The sequence below is a fragment of the Artemia franciscana genome, chromosome 20 (genome assembly GCF_032884065.1).
Source record: "Artemia franciscana chromosome 20, ASM3288406v1, whole genome shotgun sequence".
NCBI lineage: Eukaryota > Metazoa > Arthropoda > Branchiopoda > Anostraca > Artemiidae > Artemia > Artemia franciscana.
In genome coordinates, this window is record NC_088882.1 from 21861800 (window position 1) to 21883062 (window position 21263).

The window sequence follows — 21263 nt, forward strand, 5'->3', positions numbered from 1 at the left end:
AATCAAATGGGGAGGAAGAACGCTCCTGGACTTAGATTATGCTGATGATTTAAGCATATTAGATGAAAGTGTGAGCAAAATGAATGAATTTTTAGAGGTTTTACGAGTTCAGGGTGCTAAAATAGGCTTGAAAATTAATGTTAAGAAGACTAAGTCACTAAGGCTAGGAATAAGTGAAGATGAACAGGTGACATTAGGTAACGAAAAGATTGATCAGGTTGGGAGCTTCAGTTACCTTGGTAGTATTATTAGTAAAGCTGGTGGGAGCAGTGAAGATGTTAAAAGTAGAATAGCTAAAGCTCAGGGTGTTTTTTCACAGTTAAAAAAAGTTTGGAAGAATAGAAAGATAAGTCTACAAACTAAGATTAGAATATTGGAAGCTACAGTGATGACAGTGGTCAAATATGGATCTGAAGCATGGGCACTCCGAAAAGCAGCTGAAAATTTACTAGATGTTTTCCAGAGAAATTGCCTACGGATTGTTCTGGGTACCCGGCTGACTGACCGTATTTCAAACAGTAGGTTGTACGAAAAGTGTGGTTCAATCCCGCTTTCTGGGGCTATAATGAAAGAAAGGTTGAGATGGTTAGGCCATGTTCTACAGATGAAGGATGACAGATTACCGAATATTGTCCTTTTTGGCCAACCGTCTGGGGCTACACGGAAAGCAGGTCGTCCTTGTCTGGGTTGGGAGGATGTCATAAATAAAGATTTAAAGGAAATGGGAACTTCCTGGGAGGGTGTAAAGAGGGAGGCTTTAAATAGATTAGGTTGGAGGAGGAGCTTGCGAAGCTGTGTTGGCCTCAGGCGGCTTGGTGCTGCAGTTAGTTATTAGTAGTAGTAGTAGTAATAATTTTTTTCAGTATGCATAAGAGATTTGAAACATAGTTTGAAAATGGTTTCAACAAAAGTGGTCTGTCTGTTTTGTGGAGATGTTCTTTTCTCAATGTACTGAATCAATGTCAAAAGAAGTTGTTAGGGAAAATATAGCCTAAATAGGCTATAGCCTATGTTAAGCCCAAATTAGGCTATAACTTATATATTTGTGAATGTGGATGCATTTCTATCCATCTTACACAAGTGATTAATATCAAAATTTTCAGCAATAAAGCCGCAGAATCATAACATACTTGCAAAAATAATGAAGCTTCACTAATCAAGACACACGGATAAGTTATGAAAACTATCGTTTCGCTAAATTAAGTAATTAATTGAAACGCTGGCACAGTGGATTTTTTTCAGCATGTACGAGGTATTTGAAACATATTTTGGAAGTGGTTCTGCTGGAAGTGGCCTTTCCGTTTTGCGAACTTTTCGCCTTTTAAGAATATTAAAGCTTGTGAGATTCCTGCCAAATTTAAGAAGGCAATTGATCGTGATGTTAAGAACGATGGACAACGTTGCAATTTTCTTTGCATTACTAGTATTGTTCATTTTCATTTTCAGGTTAGTCTATTTCTTATTGGATTTTACTTAGTTATTTCCATTTCTTCATTTCTTAACTCATTTTTTTATTTCTATTTCACTATTATTTCTTCAGTCGGTTTGAACATATATGTCTTTTCAATTTTTCTTCATTTCTCTTCAATGTTTATAAAGTATCATTTCTCATCCTGGATACTGTGGGGTTGTGGCTCCTGGAGGGGGGGGGTAAAACTGTAAATAAGGTATCGAAACCTTTTGCCAGAAACCATTAAACAAAAGAAGTATATAAAAGAAACATTTATTTGTTAGATAAGTAGATTTCAATCAAATTTGTAATTGTTATCTAATCAGTAAGAAAATTAAGTTCTACCAATAGACAACTAAGCCTAGATTATATTGCCGTCATGGTGTTACTGCCGTTGTTTGTTAACTATTTAGGAATTTTTAAAATTGAAAAACCTGAGGAACGACGTGCTAAAATCGACGGCATCGATTCCCAAAGGTTAAGGAAAGTGGGAGGGGGGAATGAATTTCCAAAATCTAGGGATGCAATTTTTCATTCTTGCGATAAAAATACCAAAAAAAACGTAATATTCAATGAAAACACCAAAGTATTTTTTTAATCTAGGGGCGGCAAGAAAGTCTACGGGACACATCCTCCCCCTCCCTCCAACCAAGCAATTAACTTTATTTTATAGACTGATATTACAGGAACAGATAGTTAAAGAAATAATGATAAAGCGACATTAAAGAAGCTGAAAAATGACTAAAAAAGGAAAGAAAGAGTTATTAATTCACCCTTCGTATTTTAAGAAACTAAAAGATCTCACGTTTCTTTGGGAAGTAGACCAGAAATGAAGTCTTTAGAAGAATTGCACAAGTAAAAAGGTATATCGCCAAATCATGTCGTGGTTAAGACGATAAGTAACCCATATTTCGTATTGAATCTCCAAGAAAAGCGTCTCCTGGACTATATAAATATTTAATATTAAATCCTTTTGGATGATGCACAAGATGGGGTAATGTAATGGAATCTAAGGATGAGACACATCCAGACAGTCAATGAAATTTGCTTTTGATTTATATTAGTATGACTTTAGTAAAAGCTTTTTAAGACCATAGTATGCTTCTGTATATTGAAACTGTATTTTGTTTCTATTTTTACGGGAACTTCTTATTTTAGACAGTGAAACAAAAAATGAAGACAAACCCTAATACATAAAAAGTCTTAATACTTCAGGACCACTTCAGTAACTCTGTTGTTTTTTTTTTCTTCTCTTTTTTGTGATAATGTTCTTTTGTTTGGATTTACAAGACGTATATTTTTATCAACTCAATGTTATGCTATTCGGTTTTGTTTGCTCTAAATAATGGTGCTATCTTTTCTTCGGTATTAAAAGTTTCATTCAAAGAATAACAAACCCAAATTAGATAAAACAAATAATAATTTTATTGAATAAGAAATTATAACAGGCCCTTTAAGTGTGTGTCTTTGTCTTCAGCTGTTTTACTGTAAGTTTTAATTTTTAGCTTTATTTGTGCCATAGTCAATGTCAATGTTTTTTTTTGCAATAAGTAAGCCTAATTAAGTAATTCACAGTTTCATTTCTGGATTAAAACTAAAATTACTCAGATGGTTTAAATCTAGGCAAACACTATCGAACTTCAACATCTATAAGTCATTTGATTGTACTTAACCTATCATACACTTCTCTCTAAAGATTTTTTTTGAAGCTTATTTAAACAAATCTAGTGCACTTAAGGAAACACTATACTCGAGCATATTAGTAAATATTAATATTTTCTTGAAGTTTTACCAAACGGCTGGTGAATTAAAATCATAAAAAGAAACTAATCTTCTTCGCGAAATCTCTCCGCTGTTGGTTAATTGGACTCACTGGCCTAGTAACGTTTTTATTCACCCAAGCTTACTGTTTGTAGTAGTGTGACTGGACAAAGGAGGCAAATCATTTTTTTTAAAGTTTTTTAAGTTTTTTTTAAATATACACCGTTCTGTTATTTGTTTTGGCATTGACAGCATTTTGCAGACCCATTAGATTCCTCATAATAATTTTTTTTATAGCTCTTTTTTTGCGAAGAGTTGGAAGTTTTTTAGTTATAGTACTCTCATGATAATGCTTTACTGTGCCAGAAATTTAATCCAATAAAACAGAATACAAAGGAGCGAAAATATAGCATTCGTGGTCATTATATTTCCAAAGCACTAAAACAAGATGTTGCTAAGGTTGATTACTTAGTTTTATGCTTACATTTTGTTTCTTATTTAGCTAAAATTTGAAAATTGTGTATAAGTAAGCCTACATAAAGCAATAATTATATGTTAAGTAAATGTATCTCGAAAATAAGAGATCAAATCCAGTGAATCAAAAAAAGAACACTTTAGGTTCTACTAGAGCCATGATCATTAACTGTCATTTTCGAAAAAGCCTCTAAAGATACTGATTAGCTTTTGACATGATGACATGTATGTTTGTAATTTTTTTAATTTCTCCTTTTGCTATACCGAGTGATGCTTTTCTGTGTTATGCTTATCTTTATGCCACGCGGCTTCTTTTATGCATGCTTTGAAATGTTTCTCCACTCCAGTATACTTGGCATGAACTTATTCGGATGCAAGTTTTGCCGGAAACTGGACGATGGGTTTGTGGCGTGTGATCGCAAGAATTTCGATTCACTTCTTTGGGCCATTGTAACCGTTTTTCAAGTGAGTAACACTTTCCTTTTTCTATCTTTGCTTGTCTAATTTGTGACAAAACAATGCATGTCTTGCCTGATTTTTTGTGCACGCGCATTTCTTTGTTTTTATTTATGCACATTGTGAAAAAGGTCAAAAGATTTTGATATATGTTCTAAAATTGATATTAGATCTGTAATTCCACAAAAACTAAAACTTGGTGCTATAAAAAAAATAACATTGCCAATATATTTAGAACCTTATTTGATGTGGTCAACAAAATTTAAAACTCGATGCAATAAAAAAAAAAAAAAATTGTAAATAAATTACGAGCCTTATTTAACGCGGTGTTGGTCTAGTACCCTCGTTATCCTCGTTGTTGGTCTCCTGTAATTTCTAGTTGTTTTTTTTTATAAATGAGTATGCAGAGCTTTTATATGCATTCGTATGATCTTGAATTTGGATGTGACGGGGAAAAAGTAATTGTCCTCAGCTTTGCGGATGACACTCATTAAACTGTGGCTGCACAAACAGGAGTTCAGCTGTTGAGTCGTATTAGTTCTTGTCTGGAGTTTGTTCAAAAGTGGATGAAGCTTAATAAGTTAAATTTTAATTATAGTAAATCTTGCCTTTTATTGTATGGTAGAAGCTTAAATGACTAACCTTGGATACATAGACTAAAATTTGCTGATATGAGTATTTTAAGAACAAATTGTACAAATTATATAGGAGTTTTAATTGATGAATGTCTTAGTTTTAGAGAACATATAGGTTATATTAGTCTTAGAATCCATTAGGAATGTTGGGATTTTTAGAAAGTTGAAGTATATTTTTCCAAGAGATATTTTAAGAACACTGTTTTATTCCTTAATTTATCCCTATCTGCTATATTGTTGCTCTATTTGGGGTATTATATTTTCTTTTCATCACCATCACATTCGACTTTTTCAGAATAAAGCACTTCGATTGTTATGCGATGTTGGTTTTAAGGACTCGGTATAAAATAGGTATATAGATTGCAAAATCTTGCCTTTAGTAGGACTTATTGCTTTTTATCGAACCCTGTTCGATAAAAAGAACCCTTGCTACTACCCGTAGATCTCAATTTTCTATTCGGTATCTAGGACCCCATGCATGGAATTGTTTAACTACGACTTTGAGAAAAATGGATAATTTTCGTAAATTTCGACGGAGTTAAAGCTATTTTGCCTAAATTTTTACGGTTTTGATAGTTTAGTTGACCACAAGTGGAGCCAAGATGTTGGTTTTGTTTTAGGCGATACAGGTCAATTGGCTCTAGTTTCTTTTTTTTTGTCTTTTTTGTCTTTCTTGAAATGTAATACCGAATCGATCGAAATGCAGGGTAATTAAATATTTTTTCCCTCTTCTTTTTTGTATTGTTTTTATTTGTATGTGTACTGGGGTTGGAAGCCCAAACAAGCTCTGCTTCAGGCCCTTTGATCGTTTTGTTTATTTTTATTAATAAACCTATCTCTCTCTCTCTCTCTCTCTCTCTCTCTCTCTCTCTCTCTCTCTCTCTCTCTCTCTCTCTCTCTCTCTCTCTTTCTCTCTTTCTCCATCTCGAGGCTTTCCCTGCAGGAATTAACAAATATTTTTTCCCTCTTATTTTTGTCTTGTTTTTATTTGTATGTGTACTGGGGTTGTGAGCCCATACCTTTTCTTGGGTTATTATCATTGAAAAATGTAGTTTCTTGGTATTTTAATTTGAAAAATTGGTGAAAGACTAGATTTTAAAAATATTTTTGGCCTTGCCTAATTTTTGTGAGTTGGCGCCACTGTATCTGTCTCTTCGAATTGCCATCATGGTCTTGTGACTATACCCCCTACATGTTTTTTTTTGTTTTTGTTTTTTAGAATCATGTCGTTAGTAAATTTGTCATAAAAATATTTTATCACTTATAAAAATAAAAATATCAACACATGTTTAAAGTAGTTATCACATGTCTAATGTACGTGAACAAATAGTTGTGGTAGAAAAACGTATTATCTCTACAGGATATTAAATAAAAAAACAAGTTTTTTAAATGAAAGTAAGGAGCGACATTAAAACTTAAAACGAACAGAAATTACTCCATATATGAAAGGGAGCTTTCCTTCTCAACTCCCCGCTCTTTACGCTAAAGTTTGACTCTTTCTCTTAACTCTACATTTGAAAAAAGTAAAAAACTTTAGCGTAAAGAGCGGTGTGTTGAGAAGGAAAAGCCCCTTTCATATACGGAGTAATTTCTGTTCGTTTTAAGTTTTAATGTCGCTGCTTACTTTCATTTAAAAAACTTGTTTTTTTTATTTAATTTCTGAACGTTTTTGAATCAATGCATGTTTTGATTTTGACTCTCCGCAGAGGAATAATTAAAACAAAATTTGTATATTTTTTTTTTTGGCTAAATGGCTTTCTCATAATTTTGATCGAATGATTTTGAGAAAAAAAGAGCGGGAGAGGAAGCCTAGTTGCCCTCCGATTTTCGGTTAATTAAAAAGGCAACTAGAACTTTTAATTTTTTACGAATCTTAATTTTTAATCTTAATTTTTTACGTAACTTATAAATTAGCTTCCGTAAAGAACTTTTGTATTCTCATGTTTTTATTACATATATGAGGGGTTCGCCCCCTCGTCAGTACCTCGCTCTTTACACTAAAGCTTAAATTTTGTCCCAATTCATTAAGAATGACCCCTGAATCACAAAAGCCGCAGAATAAATAGTTGAAATTACTAAAAATACTTTGGCGTAAAGAGCGATGTATTAGGAGGAGGTGAATCCCTTATATGGGTAATAATTTCTGTTCGTTTTAAGTTTTAATGCTGCTGCTTACTTCCAGTTGAAAAAAACTTTTTCATATTTATTTTTTATTGTTTTTTTTAAGTAATGCTAGTAAATCCTGCGCTCCCTTCATGGAAATTTTCTTCCCCCATGACAAATTCCTCGATGGAAAGTTCCCCCAGCATATCCCCCTCTTCTCAACCCCTGCCTCCAACCAAAAAATCCTCCTGAATATGCCTGTACACTTCCCAATAACCATTACTATATATAAGCACTGGTCAAAGTTTTGAACTTGTAACCCCTCCCACGGGGACTGTGGGGGAGTAAGTTGTCCCCAAAGACATAGTCATAAGGTTTTTCAACTACGGTGAATAAAATGGCTATCTCAGAATTTTGATCCGTTGACTTTGGGAAAATAATTAGCGTGGGAGGGGGCCTAGGTGCCCTCCAATTTTTTTGGTCCCTTAAAAAGGGCACTAGAACTTTTCATTTCCGTTAGAATGAGCCCCCTTGCAACATTCTAGGACAACTGGGTCGTTACGATCACCCCTGGGAAAAAAAACAACAAAAAAACAACAAACAAATAAACACGCATCCCTGATCTGCCTTCTGGCAAAAAATATAAAATTCCACATTTTTGTAGATATGAGCTTGAAACTTCTACAGTAGGATTCTCTGATTTGCTGAATCTGATGGTGTGATTTTCGTTAAGATTCTATGACTTTTAGGGGGTGTTTCCCCCTATTTTCTAAAATAACGCAAATTTTCTCAGGCTCGTAGCTTTTGATGGGTATGGCTAAACTTGATGAAACTTATATATTTAAAATCAGCATTAAAATGCGATTCTTTTGATGTAGCTATTGGTACCAAAATTTCATTTTTTAGAGTTTTGGTTACTATTGAGCCGGGTCGCTCCTTACTACAGTTCGTTACCACGAACTGTTTGATAACTCCCAGAAATTCGCTTTTATTTTCAAACCATATAAAAAAAATAAGAGTACACAATCACATTGTGTTCAGCGTGAACTCACGCAAAACCAGAGTTAGAATTTTAAATACGTAATTTAGTTTAATTAGTTCTATAAAACATTTTTCTTTTTATAGAAATAAAAAGATAAGCACTCGTTAAAGATATGCTTATGCGACAGCTATCTAATGAAATATATCGTTATGTTTATGTATGAGATTTTCATCCATCTTTTAATTTATCAAGTAGCCGCAGAACGATTGCTGATTAATATCATAGCTTGTTTCCCATGAATAGCATGTACAGCCAGGATTGTAACCATTAGGGGGCTCGGGGTCCAGCCTTTTCTCCCCAAAATCATCAATTTTCCTGAAATTCTGGGCACCTTGTATCCAAATTATCATTTGAAATCTTTTTTCTTATATTCCCCCCCCCCAGTTTTTGGTTTATACCCTCCCCCCTAAAAAAAGATCTACGTAAATGCCTTTATAAAACTTTTCATCTTCTAAATAAAGAGTGAGAGCTGACACATACAACCCACTTGCATATTAGGAAATAAGCTGTAGCCCTTGTTCGATTGTCTCCAAAAGGAGCTAAGCTTTCTATTGGTAGGAGGTTTCCATATTATATTTTAGGAATGAATATAAAGACATTTTTGAGGTTTTTGGGATTACCATTGTTTTCACAGATATAAATAAAATTTTCTTAAAAATTGAGAATCATTTCTCATGAGGGCCAAAGATAATTTATTAATCGCACATACATGTATATATAAATGACATAGGCCCATGGGGAGACAAGCTCGAAAAACTAGGCCTAGACAAAGATAAAATAATAACACACTACAATATAAAGATAAACATGACGGCAAAGATACAATAACACAACAATAATATGAAAGTAGCAGCCAGCCCAGGATCATTCAATACTATTGAAGAAATTAAAAATGTCCATATTATTAAATATAAATTAATACTGGAAGATAGCTGAGAGGCCCATAATCACCCAGAGCAACGAACCATACAAAAACTTTGCCTTACTAAAAAGATACTTAATTAAAAATAATCCTGAACTAAATGAAATTTAAGTTTCCTTTTTATTAAATGGATAGAGGAAAAATTATCAATAAGAGTCTTGTGAGCATCCCAGCACCGAGCTATTGACACAAACGGAGCGAATTTAGATCTCTCAGTATTATACTTGTCAATGTAGATATCCTTTTTTTGTCGAGTGTTATAATTATGTAAATCTTGTGATTGGGAGAACAAACTTTGATGGAGATAATATGGCGGTAATTTCTTAATGTCATAATTGATTTTGAAAAGAATTGCTCCAAAAGCAAATTGTTGAGAGACTGGAAGTATATCTAGTTAAGTATATAAAGATGCAGTAGAAGACTTATTTGGAAGTTCAATAGGTGATGGAATAAAAAGTTTAAGGATTCTTAGGGCTTTATTTTGTAAAATTTGTATTGGTTTAATATGGCTTTTAAATGTAGATAAATATACTAGAGAACAATAATTAATATTAGTCTGAATCAGAGCAAAATAAATACTTCGTAAAGCAGAGTAGGGCAAACAAAGCTTCTACCTTCGCATTAAACCAACATACCTTGAAATCTTTAATCGTAGATTTTGAATGTGTGTTTTAAAAGATAAGCTTTCGTCAATCACAAGTCCAAGGTACTTTATCATTTTAACACGAGATATTGATAATAGATACTTTGAAGAAATAACTCGGGTAATACGAGGGCAGATATTTGACTTTCTGCCGTAAATTATGAAATTAGTTTTTGATACATTCAAAGCAATAAAATTTGAAGAACACCAATCAAGAACATTATAAAATGCAGTATTCAGTTTTGCCTCCAGCTCCTCGTCATTCTTTTCAGAAATTGAAACTGCCGTATCATCAGCAAAATGTGTGTTGAGACACGGGGATGTAAAAGCGCGGTGAAAATCATTTATATAAATTAAAAAAAGGAGAGGACCTAGGACAGAGCCCTGAGGTACCCCAACCTTCGAAGACTGAGGTACAGGTGAAGAGAGAAAATTGCCTCCATCTAATCGTTGCTTTCTCTTATCAAGATAAGATTTAACTAGATCCAACGCCGGTCCACGCACACCACAATTATCCAATTTGCTAAAAAGAATACAATGGGATATTGTATCGAATGCTTTTTTAAAATCTAAATATATTGTTGCTGGAATTTAACCTCTATCTAAGCATTCATGAATATATTGGATAAGAGCAACGATAGCATGTTCAGTGTTGTGTCCAGACCGGAAACCAAACTGGGAATTTGTGAAGAAATTAGACGATTTAAGAAAGTCATAAAACCTCTTATAAATTGCCTTCTCAAGTATTTTAGAAAATGCTGACAGAATAGAAATAGGGCGGTAATTTGATGGATTTTCAGGAGAGTCACCTTTGTGAAGCGGAACTATCCGCGCTTCTTTAAAAGCAGATGGGAAAACTCCAGTTTTAAATGAAAGATTAATTATATGCTGTAATGGTAATGTTATTGCAGACAGTATTTCTTTAACAATTTTAGAACTAGACCCGTCAATTCCCGCTGAATTACCTGGATTTAGATCACATACTATTTTTGTTATTTCAGAATGAGAAATAGGCCCGAGAAAAATTGAATTACTTTGCGGAGATGGAAGGTATGAAGAAAAATGTTTATTACTACGTGAATCAAACTGGTTCATTACTGATGAAACAATTTTCTCTCCTATTTTAGCAAAATAAGTATTCAAAATATCAGCCACTTTCTCCGATTTATTAGTAATCGAACCATCTTCTAAACTAATAACTTCAGGAAAATTCGACTTACTTTCTTTTTTTATAAAATAATTAATTAAAGACCACGTTTTGCGAGGAGAATTTTGAGCTTCTTCGAAGGACTTTTTATAATACAATTGTTTCGACAAACGTATCATTGTGGTTAATTTATTTTTGAAAATTCTAAAATTTTTAATATTATAATCAGTTGGATTCTTTAACTGCTTTTTAAATAACTGATTTTTTTTCTTAACTGATATCAAAATTCCAGACGTTATCCATGGCCTTATATAGGAAATTTTTCTCTGCAAATTTTAATCGTAACAAATGGGCAACTAGAATCAAGGCAGCAATTGAAATTTCTTAGAAAATTATCAGTTGCCATATCTGTATCCTCCGTGGATATTACCTCCTGCCAATCAAAATAGTCCAAGGCTTTCATTCAGGTGCTTTAATGTTATTTTATTTATTAACCGTCCTTGACGTTCCTTACTTACCTGTGGTATTTTATAAGTAAGAGCTAAATCTGAAACCAGCAGGAAATGATCCGATATATCACTTAAAACAGCAAAATTTGCTTGAATAGGTAAAGATGTAAAAATATTATCAATGAGAGAAGCAGAACTAGGTGAAATTCTTGTAGGTATCAGGCAAGTAGGGAGCAGACACGCAGAAAAGCAAGAAGACAATAACTCAACAGAGGATTCATTTGAAGCTTCTAGAAGGTCTTAAATCAGATATTGTTGATGCGCACTTTTGACAATCTATATGCACATATTATGTTTTGATCAGGTTCAACTTTTCCCTCAACATTTCCTAAATTTTCACTCCAATAACCCTAGCCTTGGTAGTACTCGCTACGGAAGCAGTAATTGCAGTGGTAGTAGTTGTAGCAGTTATAGAAGTAGCAGTAGCAGAAATATTTAAATATTTCCTTTTTGATCAATTTCTCATCCCATTACCATTTCCTGAAAGTTTCAAATTAATATACTCAGTCACTCTTGAGTTACGCCATTTTGACAACCCACATGTACAAAATGTGTTTTGACTTAGTTTAACATTCCCCTTATTTGTTCTCTAGAAAGTTCACGTGAATGCCCTTCGTCCTTTTTGACACTAAAAGTCAAACATGCCGACCTTCCTAAATAGCAAATATTATATTTAAGTAAGGGGCGAACTGCACAACTTACAGCTTTACCCTTAGGGCTGTGGGAGTGGAGGGGGAGTGGAAAGTCCAAAAGACGTAGTTACGAGAATTACCAACTACGTTGAACAAAATGGCTATCAAAAAATTTTATTTGGATGAGTTTGGGAAATTCATTGGCGTGGGATGAGGAGGGTGGTTGCCCTCAAATCACTTTTGACTTAAAAAGAACACTTGAAAAAGGAACTAGAATTTTACAACTCCAATTGAAGGAGCTCCCTCCAAAGTTTTCATGACTAACCCCTCCGTGATATTAACAATAGGTAACTTGCATGAGTTACAGCCCTTGCTCCAGGGGCTTGGGGGATATGTCAACCCCTGAGTTATTGTTACTTGCCTTTCACAGTATTTTGAACAAATTAGCTATATTTAAATTTTGATCGGATGCATTTGGGTAAAAAAGAGCGTGATGAGGGGGGAACTGCCTACCCTTCGATCACTTTTGACTCTTAAAAAGGATGCTAGAGCAAATGATCCCCCTCCAAAGTATATTTGACCGCTCTTTCTGTAAGAACCTTATATGTTAACAATGGGTAACTAGCATAACTAATAGGCCTTGCCGCAAGGAGTGGGTAGGGGGAATTATCAAACCTATAACCAAAGTCATTTGATCTCTGAAAAATTAGAACAAAATGGCTGAAAATGGTTAAAAAAGGAACTAGAACTTTCAATTTCAAATCGCAAGAACCTCTTCCCACCCATTCCATAAGAACTTATATGTTATAATGGGAAACATGCATAAATTATAGCACCTGCTCTGGGGGCTATGGGGGTTTTGTCTGCACAGGAGGCCTACTTATTTGACCATTTGACTATTTTGAACAAATGACAATCTCAAAGTTTTGATCGGATGCGTCGGATGCAGAACGCGGAAGGGGGGACTAGTTGCCCTTTGATCACTTTTGACTTTTAAAAAGAAATGGTACTTTCAATTTCTAAGTAAATTTTGTAAGACCACCCCTTCCATTAAAACCTCGTATGCCCCGAGGAATAACTTGCAACCCTTGCCGTCAGGTTCTGAGGGCCGGTTCAACCCCAGAGAACTTGTTACATGATCTAAGGATTATTTTGAAAAAAATGTCTACCTAAAAATTTTGATCCGATACATTTGGGGAAAAGAGGGCGTGGGGAATACCATTTGCCCCCGATCACTTCAGGCTCTTAAAAAGGAAACTAGAGCTTCCGATTTCCAAAAGAATGTGTCCCGTCCAATGTTGAAACAACCGCTTCTTCAATAAAAACTTTATGTTAATAACGGGCGACTAGAATAGCTTATAGCCCTTTCCCTGAGGGTTGCAGGCTGGGGGGTGACATCCCCAAAGACATAATTAGTGGACCTTCGACCTATTTTGAACAAAATGGCTATCTAAAAAAATTCTTTTGTATGTGTTTGGGAAAACGATGGGCGTGGGGGAAGCTGGTTACCTTCCAATCACTTTTTGACCCTTGGAAAAATCGCTAGAACTTTCAATTTCCAACCAAATCAGCTCCTTTCCAACTTTTTGTAAAAACTTTTTCTATGCGAAATGCTTTGGTCAGAAATAAAAACATTGTGCCCACTTCGCTCTTTACTTAGGCAGCGCTTTTGCGCTACCTATAATTCATTTGCATCACTTATCATGGCTTACTCACGTAGTTTTAGCCATTTTCTTGTAAATTTTTCAGTCTTTATTCGAATTCTCTCCATGTCTCAGAATTTCTTTCTGTTTCATCTCTGAACTTCTGGCGGAAGCCTTATGTGGATAAATCACATAGCCGAGAAAGAGCTGCTTTTAATTCTTGGAAGTTTTTTTCTTAGTGTAAAAACCGCATAGACATTTAGTACCATGTGATTTACCTTAGCTGTATCATATTTCCTATTGTGTCTCCGGCCACCCGTTCAATTCTGCACTTCTTTTTTTGAAAATTGGAGATATACAAGTATGTATCTTCATTTTCTTCCATAGTTATGTGTGGCCCTATTAGATCCATTGTTGACAATTGTTGTTGCGTCTGGGAATCACCCTGCAATCATTTCCATCCATAACCTCCTATCTTCTCTATCTGTCCCTTTTTCTCATTCCTTGGCTTGTCCATCAACCTTCATTTCTTTCCTGTCTTTGTCTCTTTCTCTCCCTTTCTTTCTTCTCTGGCCATTCTATCACCCCTTTTCTTGTTCCCTAGGTTCCTCTTTGTGCATAAAGCAATTCATTGTTTGAGTAAGTTTTACTTTACCACTTTTTTGGACCCCTTGCTTGTTACTGAGCTCATACTATTTCTGCTATTTGGTCTACTTTGATTCTCTTGTCGTCAATATCTCTTAAGTCTTTAACTCTTACTGTCGACGTCCCTTCATTTTTCCTAGCATCTGCGGGTGAGTTTGTCTTGATTTGCGAGTATTTTCATAAAGTAGTTGCTTTTTTAATCTTTCTCCACATGGATGTCTATCTAGGTATTAATTTCAAAACGATTTCCACAAAATAAGTTTTTTTTTTTAAAAAGTCCACCAAGCCAAAATATAACAGAAAAAAGTCAAATAATCTTCTAAGAGTAAAACTACTGCAAATAACCATTAATAAATAAATGAAACTCAAAACGAACAGAAATTACAATGAAAACCAAGTGAAACTCAAAACAAGCAAAATTTACATGAATAGGGCTGGCAGCCCCCATGACTTCTCAAAACTAGAATATAATTTGCACTTTACTAAGAAAATGACCGTAGATTGTCAGTTCAATATACAAGTACTGAAATTTTTTCCTTAATGTTTTAGTAATGTTTTTTTTACTAAAGTAAAAAACGAAAACATTTTAAATGTATTTGTATTTTGTTGTCCAATCAGTGGCTTTTGATTTACTTTCATATCAACATTTAGTTTTGAAGCACAATGAGCCAATGACCTAAGTCATTAAGTAGGGGGCTCACATGCTCAATATCCCTAGAAACATAGCTGCTGGATTTTTCTACAATCATAAAAAAGAAATTGCTGTCTCTAAATCTTAACTGGATATGTTTGGAAAAGGAATCGGGTTGGGAGGAGAGCTGCTTGCCCTCCAGTGTCTTAGTACTCTTAAAAAGGGGATTAGAACTATTGATCTTGAATCGAACTAGCTTCTTTAAAAATTTCAATGATATTTCTAGCTATAATAGAGCAGTGCTGCTTATGATATTGCTTTTATGACCTGTTGAAAACCTGAATGCATATAGTTTTTCTGTTTAATTGAAACTCCTCCTAATAAAAATTTCACTTTAATACCCGTAGCGTCATTAGTTACAGTAACTGTTATGGTAGCATTAACAGTGTTCGTATTGCCTTTTTGTAATATGAACATCATTCTCCTCAAGTCCTGAAAGTTTCAACTTAAAACAATTAGCCGTTGCTATGACGAAGCTGATATATCCTTTTGATATTCTGTATATTTTTATACTTTTGTAATTTTAATGTCAATACTGTTAGCCTTACAATTAGTTGCGATAGAGGTAGTAGTTGAAGTAGTACTCAAAATCATTCTTGAGATAAGCTCTTTTGACAGTGTGCATGCACATAGTGTCTTTTGATCTAGTTCAAATTTTCCCCAAAATTTTAAATGAAGTACTGTGGTTGTTCTAGCAGTAGTGAAAGCAGCAGTTATGGTGGTAATCGTTGTAGCAATAGTAATGTTTTTGTAGAAATAGAAATAGTAATGTAACATTTTTGGTCAGTTGATCATCTCCCTAATCATTTCCGGAAAGTTCCAAATTAATATACCCTGGCATTCCTGAACTACGCCCTTTTGACAGCCCTTATGCACGTAACATAATGTGATTAGTTCAACACTGCCCGCAACCTTTTCTGAAAAACTCACCTGAATAACCTTTGTTTTTTGGAAAGGGACGGCCAAACATTCATACCTTTTTCAATAACATGCACTTTATATAGACAGTGAATGAATTGCCAAACTCACAGCCCTTTTTCTGGGGGTTGTGAGGGAGTTGTCGTCCCCAAAGGCATATTTATATGATCTTCCAACTATACTGAAGAAAATAGACGTCTTGAAATTGTGATTGGATGATTGTTTTGGAGCATGATGGTCTTGGGAAAAGGAAGGGCTGGTTACCCTCATTTCACCTTTGACTCTTTAAAACATCACCATAACTTCCATTTTACAATCAAATGAGCCCAATTTAAATTTTTATACGACCACCTATTCCATAAAAACCTTATATGTCTTTCGAGCATAACTTACAACCCTTACCCCCTGGTTCTGAGGGTCTATTTCAATCCCAAAGCTGGTTTTATAGGATGTTTTGAATGTTTTGAACAAAATGGCTTATTATTTTGAGCTAAAACTCGTGAGAAAACTTAAAACAGAACTTCAGTACAAACAGCATTTTCCCTCTTGCGAAATTATTACTAGGAAAACAGGCAAGACTCTACAGGGGAATTAAATAAAAAACAAGCTTTTTTTAACTGCAAGTAAGGAGCGACGTTAAAACTTAAAACAAACAGAAATTATTCCGTATATGAAAGGGGTTGTCCCCTCCTCAAAACCTCGCTCTCTACGCTAAAGTTTGACTCTATGTCATAGTTCTACTTTTCGAAATAATAAAAAACTTTAGCATAAAGAGCGAGGCGTTGAGGAGGGGACAATCTTTTTCATATACGGGATAATTTCTGTTCGTTTTAAGTTTTAATGTTGCTCCTTGCTTGCAGTTAAAAAAACTTGATTTTTTTATTTAATTTCAAAGCGTTTTTAAATAAATGCACGTTTTGATTTTGGCTCACCGCACATGAATAATTAAAACGTAGTTTGCATATTGATTTTTTACTCCCTTATATTTTATTATTGTTAACGTTTTAACCCCCTTATATACGTATCTGTTCGTTTTGACTTTTAATGCTGCTCCTTACTTCCAGCTGAAAAAACTTTTTTTTTATTTATTTTCTCATTGTTTTTTAAATAATGCTTGAAAATCCTGCACCCCCTTCATGGAAATACTCTTCCCTCATGACACCTACCTCCATGGGAAGATCCTCCCACGTAACCCCCTCCTCCGACCCACCCCCACCGAAACGCGACAAAATCCAACTGAAAACGTCTGGACATTTCCCAATAACCATTACTATATGTAAACAATGGTCAAAGTTTGTAACTTGCAGCCTCTCCCCTGGGGACTGTGGGGGATTACGTCGTCCCCAAAGACATAGTTATTAGGTTTTTCGACTATGCTGAACAAAACGACTATCTCAAAGTTTGGATCCAGTGACTTTGGGAAAAAATAAACGTGGGAGGGGGCCTAGATGCCCTCCAATTTTTTAGGTCACCTTAAAAAGGGCACTAAAACTTTTAATTTCCGTTATATTGAGCCCTCTTACGACATTCTAGGACCACTGGGTGTCGTGATCTGTCTGTGATCCACATTATTGTAGATATGAGCTTGAAACTTCTACAGTAGGTTCTCTGGTACGCTGAATCTGATGGTGTGATTTTCGTTAAGATTATATGTTTTTGGGGGGTATTTACCCTTATTTTCTAAAATAAGGCAAATTTTCTCAGGCTCGTAGCTATTGATGGGTAAGACTAAACTTGATGAAAATTATATATTTAAAATCATCATTAAAATACGATTCAATTCTGTTTTTAGAGTTTCGGTTACTACTGAGACGGGTCGCTCCTTACTACAGTTCATTACCACGAAGTGTTTGATAACGTGCAAATAAAAATTATATCATTGGTAAATCTATGCATAAGCGAGAAGGAACATTTATCTTCTAATGAGGAGCACGAGCCCCAATCTTCAACTGAAAGTAAGGAGCAATATTAAAATTTATAATGAACAGAAATTATTCCTTACATGAGGGGGCTGCCCCCTCCTCAATTTCTCGCTCTTTACCCTGAAGTATTTTACTGCTTTAAGAAAGCTTTTTTATTCTAATTAACGACCCTTGTGTTTCAGGAGTCGTTCGTGAAGAATTTGAACAAAACTTCAAAGTTTAGCATAAAGAGAAAAGGATTGAGAAGGTGGCAGCTCCCTCATATACGGAATAATTTCTGTTCATTTTAAGTTTAACTGTTGCTCCTTACTTTCAGTTGCAAAAGCTTTTTATTTAATTTCTGATCATTTTTCAAATGATGCTGAGAAATCCATTGAAAATTCCCCATGGAAAATTCCTCCTCCATAAAATCTTCCCCAGAAAATTCCTCCAGAACAATCCCTTCCTTGCTGAAAATCCCTTCGGAAGATTTCCTGCCGCCAAATTTCCCTGAAATTCTCCTTACTTTTATTTGATTTTATTTTTTAATTTGATCATTTTTCAAATGAAACATTCTCTCCACATGTAAAACTGAGAAGCCACAGAGAAAACAAGAATTCTGGCTAATCCCCCACGTGGAAATTTTACCTGGATAGTCCCACCACCTCTGGAAACTTCTCTCTGTGGAAATTTCTCCCCTTGAAAGATCTAATCGCAGAGAATTACGCCTGAAAGATTTTGGTCTTTATTCCAATAAAAAACACTATATGAAAACAATGGGCAAACAACGAGGTTTATGTCGTCCCCAGAAAGATTAAATAAAAAAACAAGTTTTTTTAACTGAAAGTAAGGAGCGACATTAAAACTTAAGACAAACAGAAATTACTTCGTATCAAGGAGGCACACTCGTGCCTCTATAAAGAGGCGAACCACGACAATGTTAAGCGATCTTCGGTTCCAGTGGTCGCAGAGGGATGGGGAGGGATGCATTTCGTAGCCCGAGCTCCAACTAAGAAACCTGCCAAATTTAATCTCCCTCCGACTTTTCCTTCATGGGAAAAATCTGGCCGAAAGTTGCGACCCACCAACCCCAGCTCCTTTAACAGGAGCTTATCCGCGAAATTTCAGCTCGATCCGATAACTTCTTCCCTGTTTTCCAGAAACCACGCATAGCCACTTAATTTTCATATTCTTTTTTTTTCTCGACGCCTACAGGTCACAGCCGACATCGGATCTGGGTGTATGAAGACTCATTCGATGCGGAATTCTCTGATTAAGTGCCCTTGAAAGTTTCGTAGAAAAATCTTAACCCCCCGAAAGTTTCGAACCCCGGGCGGTTTTTTTCACAAAATATGAAAAAAACTTCGTTTTCTTAAAGAGTTAAAGAGGCTGCGTCCCAAAGTCGAACCTTAAAACGTACAGGAATCTAAGCTAGAAAATCAGGGGGTTAAGATTTCCCAAAGAAACTTTCCAGGAAAATTACTCGGAGAATTCCGCGTCGAATTTTTGAAATTCTTAAAATCCTTATCCTTGAAATTCTTATCAAGAATTTTTGAAATTCTTAAAAGTTACGAATATCAACATTCGTACAGGAATTATTAAATTACATCCACCATGGATTGTAGAAAAACGTACAGAAATAATATGAAAAAAACTTCGTTTTCTTAAAGAGTTAAAGAGGCTGCGTCCCAAAGTCGAACCTTAAAACGTACAGGAATTAGGAGAGGCAGTTGGGGGGCTGCCGCCCCCCAAACCCCCTGCTTTAAAGACTCTTTTGTACTGGTTTTTTGTTGTGGGGGGTTTTCATTGTTACTAATTACTAGTTTCGGCGCAATGGTTCTCCTGTCCTCTTGTGTTTAACATTTTTCGAAGTTATTCCATTATTCATTCATTTCAATTTTTTGTTAATTAAAAGAGGGCCTTTCCGAAGCCAAGAGCGGGGGGCTAGGGGGGCGGACGCCCCCTTCAACAAAAAACCTGTACAAAAGAGTCTTTAAAAGCGGGGGGTTGCCTCTCCTAATTCCTGTACGTTTTAAGGTTCGACTTTGGGACGCAGCCTCTTTAACTCTTTAAGAAAACGAAGTTTTTTTTCATATTATTTTATATGAAAGGGGCTGCTTCCTCATCAACGCCCCGCTCTATACGCTAAAGTTTGACTCTTTCTCTCAACTCTTCTTTTTAAAACAGTAAAAAACTTTAGCGTAAAGAGCGGGGCGTTGATGAGGAAGCAGCCCCTTTCATATACGAAGTAATTTCTGTTCGTTTTAAGTTTTAGTGTCGCTCCTTAATTTCAGTTAAAAAAAACTTGTTTTTTTACATTTAATTTCTGAACGTTTTTGAATCAATGCATGTCTTGATTTTGGCTCTCCGCATGAGGAATAATTAAATCGAAATTTGCATTTTTTTTTTTTTTTTTTAGGCTAAATGGCTTTCTCATAGTTTTGATCGAATGATTTTGAGAAAAAAGGAGCGGGGGAGGAAGCCTAATTGCCCTCCGATTTTTTGGTTACTTAAAAAGGCAACTAGAACTTTTAATTTTTTACGAATGTTTTTATTAGTAAAAGATATACATAACTTATAAATTAGCTTAACTAACGAACTTTTCTATTTTCATGTTTTTATATCATATATCAGGGGGCTCACCCCCTCGTAAGTACCTCGCTCTTTACACTAAAGCTTAAATTTTGTCCCAATTCATTAAGAATGACCCCCGAATCACAAAATCCGTAGAATAAATAGTTGAAATTACTAAAAATACTTTAGCGTAAAGGGAGAGGTATTAGGAGGAGGTGAGCCCCTCATATGCATAATAATTTCTGTTCGTTTTAAGTTTTAATGCTGCTCCTTACTTCCAGTTGAAAAAACTTTTTCATATTTATTTTTTCATTGTTTTCTTTTTAAATAATGCTAGAAAATCCTGCGCTCCCTTCATGGAAATTTTCTTCCCCCATGACATATTCCTCGATGGAAAATTCCCCCAACATATTCCCCTGTTTTCAACCCCTCCCCCAACCAACAAATCCCCCTGAAAACGTCTTCCCAGTAACCATTCCTATATGTGAGCACTGGTTAAAGTTTGTAAATTGTAGCCCCTCCCACGAGGACTGTGGGGGAGTAAGTCGTCCCCAAAGACATAATTATAAGGTTTTTCGACTACGCTGAATAAAATGGCTGTCTCAGAATTTTGATCCGTTGACTTTGGAAAAATTATTAGCGTGGGAGGGGGCCTAGGTGCCCTCCAAATTTTTTGGTCACTTAAAAAGGGCACTAGAACTTTTCATTTCCATTAGAATGAGCCCTTTTGCAACATTCTAGGACGACTTGGTCAATACGATCACCCCTGGGAATAAAAAACAAAACAAACAAACAAACAAATAAACACGCATCCGTGATCTGCCTTCTGGTAAAAAAAAAAAAAATACAAAATTCCACATTTTTGTAGATAGGAGCTTGAAACCTCTACAACAGAGTTCTCTGGTACGCTGAATATGATGGTGTGATTTTCGTTAAGATTCTATGACTTTTAGGGGGTGTTTCCCCATATTTTCTAAAATAAGGCAAATTTTCTCAGTCTCGTAACTTTTGATGGGCAAGACTAAACTTGATAAAACTAATATATCTAAAATCAGCATTAAAATGTGATTCTTTTGATGTAGCTATTGGTATCAAAATTCCATGTTTTAGAGTTTTG

At 35.1% G+C, this 21263-nt stretch overlaps 1 protein-coding gene across 1 annotated transcript in view; it reads left to right on the top strand.

Moving 5' to 3' along the window:
* Positions 1-21263, top strand: part of LOC136040022 (voltage-dependent T-type calcium channel subunit alpha-1H-like) — a 351811-nt gene that overhangs the window by 196365 nt on the left and 134183 nt on the right. The window contains exon 15 of the mRNA XM_065724088.1: positions 1243-1446. Coding sequence (XP_065580160.1) covers positions 1243-1446 — 204 coding nt within the window. The remainder of the gene's footprint in view (positions 1-1242; positions 1447-21263) is intronic.